At 36.3% G+C, this 15,317-nt stretch overlaps 1 protein-coding gene across 3 annotated transcripts in view; it reads right to left on the bottom strand.

Moving 5' to 3' along the window:
• FBP7 (F-box protein 7) overlaps nucleotides 1-12,127 on the bottom strand; it is a 43,527-nt gene extending 31,400 nt beyond the window's left edge. For 2 of the 3 annotated variants that reach the window (XM_089996907.1, XM_089996905.1), the window contains exons 1-3: nucleotides 11,935-12,127; nucleotides 6,503-6,594; nucleotides 5,338-5,450 (exon numbers count right to left, since the gene is read on the bottom strand). In XM_089996907.1, coding sequence (XP_089853033.1) covers nucleotides 5,338-5,450; nucleotides 6,503-6,527 — 138 coding nt within the window. In that variant the 5' untranslated portion in view covers nucleotides 6,528-6,594; nucleotides 11,935-12,127. The remainder of the gene's footprint in view (nucleotides 1-5,337; nucleotides 5,451-6,502; nucleotides 6,595-11,934) is intronic. The other variant, XM_089996906.1, reaches the window with a different exon arrangement.
• Between the last annotated feature and the right edge of the window lie 3,190 nt (nucleotides 12,128-15,317).

A 15,317-nucleotide genomic window follows, 5' to 3' on the forward strand; every position in this document is an offset into this window, starting at 1 on the left:
ACAAAAAAATGGGAGAGAGAGGAGAGCTCATTTTGAGCTCTCCAAAAAGAGACGTTGGATTCCAACGTCTCTTAATATAGCTCTTGGACTACAGTCCAACAACATTTATTATTATAGCTGTTGGACTATAGTCCAACAGCATTTATTATAGCTGTTGGACTACAGTCCAACAGCTACTTGCACAGTCAAGTTCCAACAGGAACTTGACTGGATCAAAATATCTAGTTTCTATTGAACTAGATGCTAAAAAAGAAAATAAAAAAATAGAAAAAGAAAATAATAAAAGAAAATATAATAATATTAAATAATATATATATATATATATTGCAGTTTACATTTTAACACTCCCCTTCAAACTTATGGTACAATGAGCGAAAGTTTGTCTAAAAGGAAGTGAAATCTGGGAGCAGCGAGAGGCTTGGTGAAGAAGTCTGCTAATTGATATTCTGATGTAACATATGGCAGATCAATGGTTCCATGTAAGTATTCCTCTCTGACATAGTGACAGTCCATCTCAATGTGTTTAGTGCGCTCATGGAATGTCCGGTTGCTTGCAATGTAGATCGCACTTTTGTTGTCACAGCACATTTTTGAAGCTTGCGTTGCTTTAGCTCCCATATCCGCTAGCAATCGTCTGAGCCAAACAACCTCCATAGTGGTGGTTGCCATGGCTCTATATTCAGCTTCGGTGGAGGAAAGAGAGACTTTCTGTTGCTTCTTGCACCTCCACGAAATTAAGGTTTCACCTAGGAACACACAAAAACCAGTAGTTGAGTGTCTATTATTGGGATCACCTCCCCAGTCAGCATCAGTATATGCAATTAAATTTAATGAAGATGAAGCAGACAAGAAGAGTCCTCGTGAAAGAGAGGATTTTAAGTATCTAATAATACGCAAAATCGCTCCCATGTGCACGGAGGTGGGAGCATGCTGAAACTGACTGACTGTATGAACCGCATGAGTTATATCTGGCCTAGTAATGGAAAGATAAGAAAGAGCTCCAACAAGCTGTTTATAAGGAGTAGGATCATCAAGAAGTTCTCCATCATCAATTTTCATTTTAACATTGACAACTTCTGGAGTGTCTACTTTCTTATCATCTGTAATTCCAGACCTGGAAACGATATCAAGAACAAATTTAGATTGAGATATCAAATACCCCCGAGGGGAATAAGCAACTTCAATGCCTAAAAAATATCTTAATAAACCTAAGTCAGTCATTTCAAAGTGAGTTTTAAGAAGAGATTTGATATTTGCAACTCCCTGTTTGTCGCCTCCGGTGATGATTATATCGTCCACATAGAGAAGAAGAATAATGATGCCTGCATCAGATTTCTTAACAAACAAAGCAGTGTCAGTTAAACAAGGTTGAAAACCAATATCAAGCATAACATGACTAAATCGGTCATACCAGGCTTTTGGAGCCTGTTTAAGACCATAAAGAGCTTTTTCTAGACGAAGAGTTTTACCCTTAGGCATACTAATACCAGGTGGGGCTTCCATGTATACTTCTTCAACGAGATTCTCATTCAGGAAAGCATTTTTGACATCTAATTGAAAGATAGGCCATGTTCTAATGGAGGCCAAGGCTATTAAAGTTCTAACAGTGGTCATACGGGCCACAGGAGCAAATGTTTCTTCATAATCGATGCCATACTCTTGGGCATATCCTTTTGCTACTAAACGGGTCTTATATCTTTCCAGGGTCCCATCACTTTTGGTTTTGACTTTGTATACCCACCTACAACCTATAGGTTTCTTACCCGGAAGAATATCTTGTATCGTCCAAGTATTGGCCTTTTTCTAGTGCATCCAATTCTATTTTCATGGCTTCTATCCATTCTATATGTTTTTTTTGCTTGAGAATAGGATGATGGTTCAACATATGATTGTATTAATGTAATGGCGGCCCTATACGTCGGTGAAAAAGATTCATAAGACACAAATTTTTCTGGAGGTTTAGAGATTCTAGACGTTCTTCTAGGTGAGACTTCAGAGTATTTTTGTAATGCACATGGAAGATTTTGCTCTCTACGTCTTGAATATTGTAGACTAACGTCCCTATGGATTTGCTCTTCATTATCATCATTTTCAACAACAATAGGACTTTGATCATTGTCAAGGTCACATCCAACATAACATTCATTGGATTTTGAAGTTGGATCAATTAAAAACGAGTATTCAGTGACATCCTTGGATTTTTCAAATTCAAAGAAGCTTTCTTTTTCCAAAAAAGATACATTTCTTGACACATATAATTTGTCATTTTGAAAATCGAAACACTTGTAGTCTTTTTGATTATCAGCATATCCTAAAAAGGCACATGGGATTGCACGCGGAGAGAGTTTATCATTTCTGTTGGTGAAAACAAAACATTTGCATCCAAAGACTCTTAATCTAGAATAATCTGGAGTTAAATTAACGAGCTTTTCTATTGGAGTTGTATTCTTTAATGAAGAAGATGGCATCCTATTAATGAGGTAGGTGGCAGTTAGGACCGCTTCAGCCCAAAAACTTTTTGGAACTTGATTTGCAATTAGCAATGTCCTAGTAGTTTCCATAATGTGCCGATGTTTGCGTTCGGCTAGGTCATTCTGTTGTGGAGTGTGTGGACATGATCTTTGATGTGTAATACCATGTAAATTGAGATAGTCTTTGAATTCGTTGGACATAAATTCTCCCCCTGAATCAGTGCGAAAAACAGAAATATCATTTTGAAACTTATTTTTAACCATTTTATGAAATATTTGGAAGTTAGCAAAGACATCAGATTTATGTTTAAGAAAATAAATCCAAGTATGTCTAGAAAAGTCATCAACAAAAATGACATAATATGTATAACCACCTTTGGAAATAACTGGTGCGGGGCCCCAAACATCCGAATGTATTAACTCAAGTGGTCGTGAGGAAACAAAAGTTCTACTAAGAAATGGTAACCTTTTCATTTTGCCAAGAATGCAGTCTTTACAAGAAAAATTTTCAGAATTACAAAATTTTTCCAAACTTGGAAAATATTGAATTTTAGACATATGAGGATGGCCTAGCCTTTTGTGCCATAAATCCAATTCTAATTTCTGAATATTATAACAAAATGCACTCTTGGGTAATTCTAAAAAGTCCATGTAATAAAGTCCTTCTCTATGGCCTTCCCCAATCAGCTTCCCTGACTGGCGATCCTGTACCCAACAACCATGAGAAGAGAAGGAGATATTACATCCATAATCAGATATTTGCGAGACAGATAAGAGATTCAAATTAAGTTTAGGGATATATCTAACTTCTGGGATAAAAAATCTTTTGGATTTTTGAAGATTTTCAAAACATCTTATTCCTTTTACTTCGAGAGATGTGCCATCGGCTGTAAAAACCTTTGACACACTTGAGTTATTTTTAAGACATTCGGATAGACTATTAACATTTGGGGTCATATGAAAAGAAGCACCAGAATCTAAAAGCCAAGGAAAGTTACCTGAACCGGAGAAAGATGCAACTGCCGCTCCAGTTGAGGCTTCGGTTGAGGAAGATACCCCTTTGAGAAAAGGTTGAAGGATTTCCATCAGTTGAGCCATAGACACAGGTGCATCTTGATCTTTTGACTCAGATTCAACAGATGCAACTCTTTTTTCTTCTCTTCTTTTTAACTTTGGACATTGAGGCCTATAGTGCCCCGGTTCATGACAATGATGACAAATAACTTTTCTTTTATCAAAGTCGCCGTTTTGCCTTCCAAAATGAGGCGGCTTGTAAGTACGAGTATGATTCCCCGATCTAGATACAGCTAAAACGGAGTCATCATCAACTTTTGGAGTACTTTTTCTAAGTCTATTTTCCTCCATAGCTCTTCTATAGTATCAACAATAGAAGGAATTTTTCCACGATGTAAAAGGGCCGATTTGGTGGATTCAAACTCCGGCCTTAGACCATTCACAAATTGATAGAAATGTTCCATATCGAGTTGCTTTTGGCGAAGCTCGATGTCTTCGGCACAATGCCATTTGGGCTCAAGAAGATCCAACTCTTCCCAAAGTTCGGACAACTCATTATAATATTCTCGAATAGTTTTATCTTTTTGAGTTATTGTCCGAACTTTATCTTGTAAATTGCATACATGTGCAATATCTTTAAGGGAATACATGTTTTTGAGGTATTCCCAAGCCTTATCGGCATGCTCAAACTTAGCTAGACTAGAGCATTTTTTAATGTCTATGCTATTGATGAGCCATGACATAATTTTTGCATGCCCTATCCTCCATTCTTTCCATTTCTTTTCATAAGTGGCTAACGCCTTACTCTTCTCTTCTTCCGTTAGAGGAACCTCTTTCTTGGTAAGAAATAGTTTAGGTTCCAAATCGGAACCATCCACTATACCCCATAAACCTTTTCCCCAAATGTGGTGCTTCATAATCGAAGCCCACATTACATAGTTAGTATCATTTAGCTTCATAGGAATGATGGTGATCTTATCATTGTCATCCATCTTTTACAAGGGTAAGAGAGGAATAAATAGGAGGAGAGAGAAAGAAAAAGAGTAGACAAAGGAATAAGAGAGGATACAAAACCAAATTTTTTTTGTAGCACAAGTTCGCCTTTCTTCAAACAAATCTTCTTGAGCCAAGAACAAGGTGATGAAACACCTTTTGTAAATGTGGCACGAAAATCGAGGCGGAAGCACTTCAAGATCTAAGGATTTCGTAGCTTTGATACCATGTAATAAAATGGTGGTCTTCAACAAATGCACAAATAACTCACAAACAAGTGTCTATTGGAGACACTACAAGCATGACCCTTGAAAGGGTATAAAGGGAAGAACACTTGAAAAATAAATAATACTTTATTCATGAACAAAATGCTTAAGAAGCATGGTAATTTACATTGAAGGGGTTCACCCCTATATATACAAAAAAATGGGAGAGAGAGGAGAGCTCATTTTGAGCTCTCCAAAAAGAGACGTTGGATTCCAACGTCTCTTAATATAGCTCTTGGACTACAGTCCAACAACATTTATTATTATAGCTGTTGGACTATAGTCCAACAGCATTTATTATAGCTGTTGGACTATAGTCCAACAGCATTTATTATAGCTGTTGGACTACAGTCCAACAGCTACTTGCACAGTCAAGTTCCAACAGGAACTTGACTGGATCAAAATATCTAGTTTCTATTGAACTAGATGCTAAAAAAGAAAATAAAAAAATAGAAAAAGAAAATAATAAAAGAAAATATAATAATATTAAATAATATATATATATATTGCAGTTTACATTTTAACAGTTTTGAGCATGGTAGTCCAATGAAGAACCTTAAAAAATTTCAATTGGCAATGTAGGAGAGAGATACCTCATGAAGCAATTCATCAGGTAAACAACGATGTATGAGAGCAGAATCAATGAATGGCCTACTACTCGCACTTCCAAAAGGAGGCACGGGACGAACTCTGATCCCATAAAGACCTAAGCATAAACAACAAGGAATAACCGGTTAATCGTAGCCGATTGAAAACATCTGTGAGCAAACCAGCTACAGCATACCTACTCTCTCAGTTCAAACACAATTGCATCAACAAAACTGATTATGAAGTATACTAAAAGACTAGGTAAATGAGTAGAACATCTAAAGTTGCATTTTTAAGCAATACCAACATGGACAATCACAGTTCCCCTTTTTCAGGAGGGATAAAGAAACAAATATAGTTGCACCAAACATGACATGCAGATAAAGATTAAAATCAAAGGAACTAACAACATGCTCCACATTTCCATTAACATAAAAATATCTCATTCAAGTAATCCAAATTGAGGTCAAAAGAATCGAATTCAGAAAAAACATATGTGGCTCCTGAAAGAGCCATGCCTGATTCTGACTGCATAAAGTATGGAATTATTAGAAAGACTAAATGGTCGAAACGTTTTGGTTCAGACAGCTGACCAACCATTCAAAGTGACATGCACTCAAATTTTGTTCAACATGAGGTTGCAAGTAAGAGATGTTTCTTCTAGATTATGCTCTAGCCTGGATGTGACCAAGTGACACTGAACTGAAACTTATAATTTGTAAATTGCTATAACCCCAGCATGGCTACAATTTTTTGAGCCTACAGCACCTTCACTAAATATTAGTCATAACTACTTTTATGGTCTTTAGCATGGCAAGCAAAAGAGCCACAATTAAAGGAAAAGACAGCAAAGAAATGTCATTTTCAACAATTAAATAATTGTCAATTAAGCTTTTCAGTTGCACCCATATCTCGATTATTCTGTATTGTGTATGTGATCAGCATCTTCAAAGAGGCAGAATATCTCTTTTATTGGGCATTTTTGGTGACTTTTGATTCAGTATAAACAATGCTGATATCATGTCTCAGACACACTTTTGGGAACAAATATTTAGGTAAAATTATGTCAGCACCAAAAAAAGAAAAACTGTTGAAATCAATGTAACTCACAAACGTAAATTTAGCAAAATAAGAAAAGAAAGAAATTTGCAGCCAACATTTGGAACTTACTAAGCCAAGGTCTTTGTGTTTCCATTGACAGAAAAGAACCAAATAGAGCCCCTCGCCAACTCTGACGGAAGTTAAAAAGGTCAACCCTGCACCTTAATTTTAGATACACAATCATTTAGGCATACAGCTTACTGCTAACATCAATATGAGCAAAAGTATAACCATGCAGAAGGTAATTTTATGCTATATGAAGGCCACATCTTGAAATCAGAAAAAACAGCATTCCAGATCACAAGCATAGTAAACTACTAAAATCTAAAATCTCATACAACTCCTCTAACTTTTGCACCATCTCTTCCTTTCCTACTTCATTGAACGCTAAATCTAAGAGTTGAACATGGAGAGCAAAATTTCCACCCAATAAATAATGTGTCAGATTAATTATTTCTATATTGATAAACAGAAGGTGTTGATCTTTGACACATATGAAAGTTACCATTATGGTCAAACAGGAAACAATCGCCTCAGACCATGGTGGAAAATCACTCATTTACCCATGTAATTATTTGAAGAAACAAAGATACCACAGAAAGGAAAAAATATTACCATTTCCATTAAAGTTCACTTAAGGTTTGTATGGACATTATTAAGCAAATGTCACACATAATTTTTGCAGCTGAGAAAAAACAAAAGCGATCTAGACTCTCTTTGCTTTGTGCCAATAGAACCAAACCTCACTGATTATTATGCAAAAATAGAAAATAGCTGCCACATAATTCCCAAAAAGATTGCAGGGGAAAGGAAACCATACAAAAGAATTACAAGTGCAATTAAAAAGGAAGAAGAGGATACAGGGAGAGAGATGCCAGTTCCTTATTAAATAAGCAAGCAACACAAGCAGGGCATTTTTTCAAGGAACATATATGCCATGCAGTAAGCACATAAACAAGTCCTTTTTTATTTCTGAAAATGCCATATCTCTTGTTAGAGAACATCAAGAGTTTGAACCAAGGTTGCCAAACTAGGAAGCGGAACCAGAAAACAATACGGGAAGCAGAAGCGAGAAGCGAAGCATTTTAAAATTTATAGGAAGCGGGAAGCAAAGTATCAATTTAAAAGCAAAATATTAAAAAAAATCAAGCAATATGGTAATTGAATAGGAATCGAACAAGAAACAAATAAGAACTAAAATAAAATTGATCACCCTTATATTTTGTGATTTTTCAGTAAAAGAGTTAATTTTTTGTTAAAATCTAAGAATGATGGTTACTAATTTAAAGAAAGTACATGGAAAGTGAGTGGAAGCATGAGAGAAAATACATGAAAAACATGAAAAGAAATGTGAGAAAAAACATATAGGAAGCATAGACCATGTGTTTGGGAAGCATAGAAGAAGCGTGGGGGAATCGAGATTCCCATGAAGTTTCGGAAGAGAGGAGTATCGCGCGTCCGAAGCAAGTTTCCGGGAAGCGAGTTTCCCACCTACCTAAGAAGTTTCCGGTAACTCTGGTTTGAACGTTAAGCTAATAAACAAAAAAGCAAAAAAAAACAAAAAACACAAAAACAGATGAAGGCTGGCTCTTGGTCATCCTCCAAGGTGGGACACAAGCAAAAGAAATCCTACCAATGATGCATGCCCAGGTAAGGGTGTTCTTAATATATCCATGCAGTGTTGTGAAAAGCGTTGAGGCGTAGCGAGGCGCTCCACCAAAATCTGAGGCGAGGCGTAAGCCTCGAGGCGTAAAGCGTAAGCCTCAAAGTTTTTTTTTAAACTTAAAAAATATATAAAAATTATCTAAAATTATAAATAAATAAAAAAATCTTTATTGATGAAGCAACAACCAACAGGAGATAAAAAATCTCAAAAAATAGTGAGTTCATCAAAAATAATAGTGAGTGAGTTCATCAAAAATAAAACTTTAAGCCTTAGGATTTTTCTTCATAAGCTTGAAAATACAACACACATATCTCCAATATTTAAGCCCAAACAAGAATAGTGAGTTCATCAAAAATAAAACTTTAAGCCTTAGGATTTTTCTTCATAAGATTGAAAATACAACACACATATCTCCAATATTTAAGCCCAAACAAGAATAGTGAGTTCATCAAAAATAAAACTTTAAGCCTTAGGATTTTTCTTCATAAGCTTGAAAATACAACACACATATCTCCAATACTTTCAAACTATCACAATGTTTTAGCAGTATTTTCATGAAACATTATTAAAGTATTTTGTCATCATTTTTTCAAAATAATGAAAATTTGAAGCATGCAATGATATTATCATGAAACATTGTGATATTTCCCCTTCCTAGATTTCTGATTTAACATCTTTTTCTCAATTTCATATTATTTCTATCTATTATCTTTTTCTATTTTCCATAGTTTGGCATGAAAGACAGCCTATTTCCATTCTATTTCCTGACTTTTCCATTTTTTCTCTCTATCCACAATTGCTAAGCTTTTCTCATGGAAAATAGGTGTGCTTGAGTTATCTCATCTAATCGACTCACTGAACATTGACAGTGATATCATGACTAGCTCAAAAATTATATCTTAGTCAGTAGGTTATGTATCCCCTTAACTTAAATGTTAAAGTTTAGCATAAACATGATACAAGATCAACAATAGCACCTCAACCAAGGTGACTGTAGTCAATCATGTCAAAAGGCTCATCAGAAGCAGAAGAGCTGTGGCACTCCACAATCATCATCATGTCTGATTGGTGACTATGCCCTTAAGTAGCAGAGGCTCTAAAATGAACAAAGTCCTTCACACTGTTAAAAGCTGATAATCCAAAAGCCATTGAAGGAAGGCAAAATGTCAGCCAGCCATTGAAGGAAGGCAAATTGGGGTGCGTGGTTGCGGAAGGGTATAAATTTGCGTGATGCAGCACCTTTACTAAGGGGTGTATGGTTTTCCACATTAACTGAAAACAAAAAGAATAAATTAGAATAGTTGAATGCATTTTCTGTGCATGAACTACAGCAAAAAGAGGTGTGTACACCTCAGTCTGAGGCGCGCCTCGCCTCAAGGCGTGCGCCTCAAGGCCTATGAGGCGCACGCCTCATGGGTATTGCGCTTTATACCAGCGCCTCAAGGCACAAAGGCCCTCGCCTTGAGGCGAGGCGCGCTTTTTGCGCCTTGAGGCACGTTTTTAATAACACTGTATCCATGTAAGGATGTACCCTATGTAACCCCATCAATCCAACTCTTGTGGAAGAAACATGCTGTAGGTTAACAGACCACAGATTGAGTCCCATCAACCATGTTATCATAATAATATTTTCGTAAGATATGAGGAAAATTATATCACACAGACACAATAGTTGCAGAAATTGGTGACAGTAAGTTAATGCCTTGTATTGAAGTTCCTCACAAAGATGAGCATTTCCACCCAAAAGATGCAAATACCATCTCCCAAATAACATCAAGTAATTAGATTGTTGAATAGAAGCAGAAAGGGCTAATCCAATCATGTATTCCATGGAAAATGAGAACACAAAAGAAAAAGAAAAAAAGAGGTTTTGAAGATAATCAATACATGACTGTTGAATCTTCTGAATATTGACATATGCTATATTTAGTGTGACATTTACAAAAGGTTAACCAGATATAGGGTTTTTAAGATTGTATGAACACACAATACACATTCACATGCATACATAGTAATGTGTGTGCATGTGCATGCTTGAAAGCCAAGCAAAGAAAACAGTATGACAGATGGGAAGAAGGTAGATGAAAGATGAGAAGTCATGTACAATACCAAAAGTGTTGTATCAGACAAGGCTATTTGTCCCAACATCCATCTAAAGCACTTCAATCCAATTATCATATCACGATGGCCGATATATGGATGCACACACCCTTAGATCATGTTGAGTTTGGTCACGTGCAGCATAAGCAAGCAACTTCGAAACATGCATACCTTTCCAACCAAATGAACTGACAAGTGGATGTATTACCACTACCAAGATTTCAATCACTGCATCCCACATGTTTAATCCAAGCTCAACAGGGATACATACAGGGACTAACCATTATATAAATAAAACAAACAAGGCTTTTGAGCACCATATTTGTCAACAATTCTCCTTTCCAAAGATGGTCTAGATTTGCCAACAATTTAATGAAAGGTTTTAGTGCTTCAATTAAACCTCCATGTCCACAGTTCCCTAGATTGCAGGTCACAAATTACCCAAGGACACTGGTACGTGAAACTAGGGTGACATGACTACATAGGCACCAGTGTGCAGGGTACACTTTGCCGCAGGTCTTAGGTTGCAACAAGTTGATAAATAAGGTCATTACATGAATGCCCTTCATATGGGGCATTATTCGTCCATAAGGCTCAATAGCAATACCTGAGCAAGAAGTTACTATGCACACCTTATCTTGAACAATTTGTAGTTTTCATTAGAGACATGTTACGAATTCTTCATATGTGAGTACCCCTCTCAACCCAATATCACCAAGATCCCAAAGAGCTGCAAAAAGCCGCCTCACCTAATCAAGGGTCAAGGAGAACTTGGTTTCGATGCAGAATCAGACGTGGAAGATAATTATGAAAAGATGCAGAGCTGGTGCATGTTCTGTGCTGATTACATCCATAAGTAATAGTTATAGAAAACATAACCTATGAAATCCAAAGAAATTTAGCAATATTAATAAACCAAGTTTAGCGGCTTCTTTTCTTTTAACATTTCCTATGAACAAAACTTGCTATTAGCGAGATGACTCCTTCTTCTTCGATGAAAAGTACAATAACCAAATTGGCTTTTGCACTTCTTTTTTTCCATCTTTTTCATTTTATTGGTTCCCTTTGGTAATGGCGGGCATGCTGTCTTTCTGCAATCTTCGTTTCCAGAACTTCGGATGGTTCTTCCACCCTTTCTTGGAGGCTGTCTGGAAATTGGTACGCGCTCAGTGTATAATTCTCAAGACGATGAGTCCCTCTTATCAAGCCGTAACAAGAGAATAGGTGTAACGCCTTTTCAAAATTGAAAGTTGGGGAAAAAAAGAGGGCCATATCAAGAACAATTCCAAGGCGTAAGGCAATTGTCACAGATCAGGGAAAGACTTATTAAAGCGTTTTGCTCTCTTCGGTTCCCCGTTACCAATTGATGTCCTGGTAATGCCCGAACCCCTAAACATGAACAGAAGAGAGACGACGAAACGAAATCTTTACACTGATTGATCCTTATGATTGCAAATTCCCAAAACTCCCGAAATTTACACCTGACGACGAATTTATGACTATATTTCATACTCAATTTCATCGCGAAAACATGGGCGTGCAGTTGTAATTACAAATATGTGCACGAAGAGCTATTGAATTCGCAAGAGAGATCGAAAATTGCAGAAACCCACAACAAAAGCGTAATACGCCTTATCATTCCGTCGTCTCCAGGGAACAAAAGAAGCGCGTGCCATGAAAGAGGCAAGAAAAAATTGAAACGAGAAAAAAAGAAGAGGAAACCAAGAAAAAGTACCTCCTTGATCAGGAAGCCCTCCGCTTCAGGACCAGTTAAAAGAAGAAGATGGAAGACTCTGGAAGAAGAGGGCGCTCTCTCTTCTCTCTCCCGGAGAGAGAAAAGCGTGGGCCTGGATATTCAAGGGGAAGAGTAGAGAGGGTGAGCTTTTGGAACCGAACCTTAAAAGGTCCGACCTTACCAGGCTTGCCGCCAAAAGAGAAAGGGGGGAGGGGAAATGGGTCTCGAGTGACCAACATAAGAAGTGGGTGATGAACGCAGAGTTGCAAGAGGACCGGATATGGACCGGGTCACAATTGACCCGAACTATATTCGTTTTTTAGTAGTGGATCGTGTTAGTAATACGGATCCGATCATGCAGCTATCTGGTATGCGAGCGAAACCATCCGGATAGGGCATGTTCATACTGGGTTCATTCATGAATGGACTGAGATTAGGGCTTGACCCGTTCTCGTGTCTAGCCAAGCCGAGCTTGAGCCCAGCTCATCCCTGGATGAGTCAAGCAGAACACACATGTTGGCTCATATATGGGAAGGGAGACCGAGCAACCAAAAAAAAGGTGCAACATCTATAACCAATGATCGTGCAGCGTTCTTTCTTTAACTATCAAGTTTTTTTTATCGGCTTCACATACTGCATGTTTATCATTTATTTAGTAAGAAAAATATGTTATATTATAAATATTTAATATTTAGATGTATTTTTTTAAAGCGCTGAAAATCAAGAACCAACAATACTTTGTATTATAAATTGGTGAGCCTTCAATTTTCATGTTTTGAAAAACATGTCTAGACGTGGTGAAATCCTTAATATAAAGAACAAATATATAAGGTTTGATCGATGAAACGCTCCACCAAAGAAGAAGAGTTGCCTGATTGGTTACAGATGTTACACCTTTGGTTGCACCGTCCCCATTCCTATATATATATATATATATATAGGAAAAGATCATCCATGCTAAATGATTTTTCAGCTTTTTTGTTGCTTTTTTCATGGTTCTGGCCCTATAAATGTTTTGGGCATGGTCAACTTACTAAGAATCTACTGGATCATATGTATTTTTAATGAAAAAATAATATTTGGAGCGTGAAAATTTTACAAAGATTTTGGCAGGTTGATTTTTTAAAACCTTATAAAAACTCACCTATGTGTCATAATCGAACACTCAAATAGTTGATCCCTATAAAATCAAGTACTGTACTTGATCACATTTGTACGGTCAAAATCTAAAAGGGCATTTTTTATGCAGCACGAGAGAGAGAGAGAGAGAGAGCGCTTACCCAAACCAAGCCAAGCATAACACTCGCACAACTCATTTAAGCTAAACGAGTTGCGCACGGCTCAACTCATCAGCTATACAAGCTGAATCTAGCCAAATCACAAGCTACTCGGATCACGTGAAAAAGTTAGAATGGGTCTAATGAAACTATCCCAAGTGGGCAAGGGGAGAAGTATTTTGGGGGTTTTACACCATGGATAACAAAACAAGACCATGATTAACATGACACTTCTTGGCTCATACCATGACTTTTGAACTGTAACATAAAAATAACTAAAAATGATCGAATTGTACAATAATTTTTTACGTGTTTCCTTAAAAAACCCGCAATTTGCTAAAATTCTCCCAATATCCAATTTCACATGTTTTTGACTATTTTAGGACATTTTTGCCCTTAGCATGTGTGAATGTCTTTTAGTTTTTGTGTGTTACATCGCAACGCTCTCGTATTACTAAATCTCACTCAAAATAAATTTTGCATGATATTTCTGCAAAAATCATGAATTTTGTACAAATAGTACGAATAGCATGAGTGAATTTCGACAAGAATTTTACGTTGGGTTGCGAAAGTCTGCCTTTTGATGTAGAATTCATAAAAAGTTTACAGAATTTACAAACTTTCACATGTCAACTTTAAGCGATACGAGATTTTATTTTAGCATGCGAATTTACCTGTATATATAACCGTTTAGAGTATGAATTTCATTTAGAGTTTCGAGTTGGTGGTTGCGAAATTTCTAAAAGGCTTGCAAAAGTCGCAAAGTTTCGCATTAGGTGATGCAAAAATTCTTTTCATCATGAGAATTCTGCCAATATTAAAAGTAATATTTCATTTCTTAAAACCTTTTATGTGCAACCCATGGCTATTTTTGCATAACCTAGGGTTATTGTGGTTTCCAAACCTCTTCTTTCCCAGCAAATGGTGAAGCACACATCAAGAGCACTTCGTTGGCAACTATTTTAACCAATCTTTCAAGTTTTTCCGGTAAGGTCATTTTTCATGGGTGAATCATTTTCTTTTTCAACTTCCAATCATCTTTGCATGTATATTATCCATTGTAATCAGTTGTTTTCATTTGTTTCTCACATTTGCATGTGAATGTTTGTTTGTCACTTTGTTTCCTTGAACATTGGTATACCTCTATCATCAATTTGGTTATAGTTGGAAACATTGTTCGTTTGTCAATTTATTTCTCACATTTGCATGTGAGTGTTGAGTTTTTTTCAGCATCTCAAAAGTTTGAATATCGTTTGTCACGCATTTTCAATAGTCTATTTCACATTTATGTTATTATAAGAATTTCTTATTTTGAATACTTCAATATGATACAAAACAAGAGGAAAAACACAACCTACAATATGTTTGCCAAAGAAGAGTAAAAATACTTCAAACAAACAACCTAAATTACTTGATAATTCTTATGAAGTGGGTCATATTTGCTATATTAAAATATACAATAAACTTGCCATCTAGGTAGAGAATGAGCCTGATCCATGGCAAAACATGAGTGTCAAATGTAATGTATAAAAAAGACACCCTTGCCAAACTGAACCATAGAAATCTTTTATCAACCCAATAATTGCTAGCAATTCTAAAAAAATAACAAGTAGCAGTTTAAGAATGGCCTAAAGATGCGACTAAATCTGCAAAAAGACTGATGAAATTATAGCCAAGATAGTCTTCCATCCTAGAAAAAATGATCACAAACACCTATATACAAGTAAATTTGCATGCTAAAATGAAATCGAACATCGCTTAAAGTCAACATGCAAAAGTTTGTAAATTCTGTAAACTTTTCATAATTTTTGCATCAAAAATAAACTTTCACAACCACCAATGCGAAACTCTTGACAAAATTCACACTCTAATCGCCTATATATAAGTAAATTCACATGCTAAAACAGAATTTTGCATCGCTATCAATCGACAACATGCAAAAATCCTTGAATTATGCAAACTTGTTATGAATTCCGCATCAAAAGGCAAACTTTTGCAACAACTAACACAACACTCTTGACGAAATTTGCAAGTGACAGATTTTCGCAAGCAGTTGTGAGATATTTGTACTATTGTGCAAAATTTGTGATTTCTATGAAAATATCA

The sequence above is a fragment of the Nuphar pumila genome, chromosome 2 (assembly GCF_984573655.1).
Source record: "Nuphar pumila chromosome 2, dmNupPumi1.hap1.1, whole genome shotgun sequence".
NCBI classification, from domain to species: Eukaryota; Viridiplantae; Streptophyta; class Magnoliopsida; order Nymphaeales; family Nymphaeaceae; genus Nuphar; species Nuphar pumila.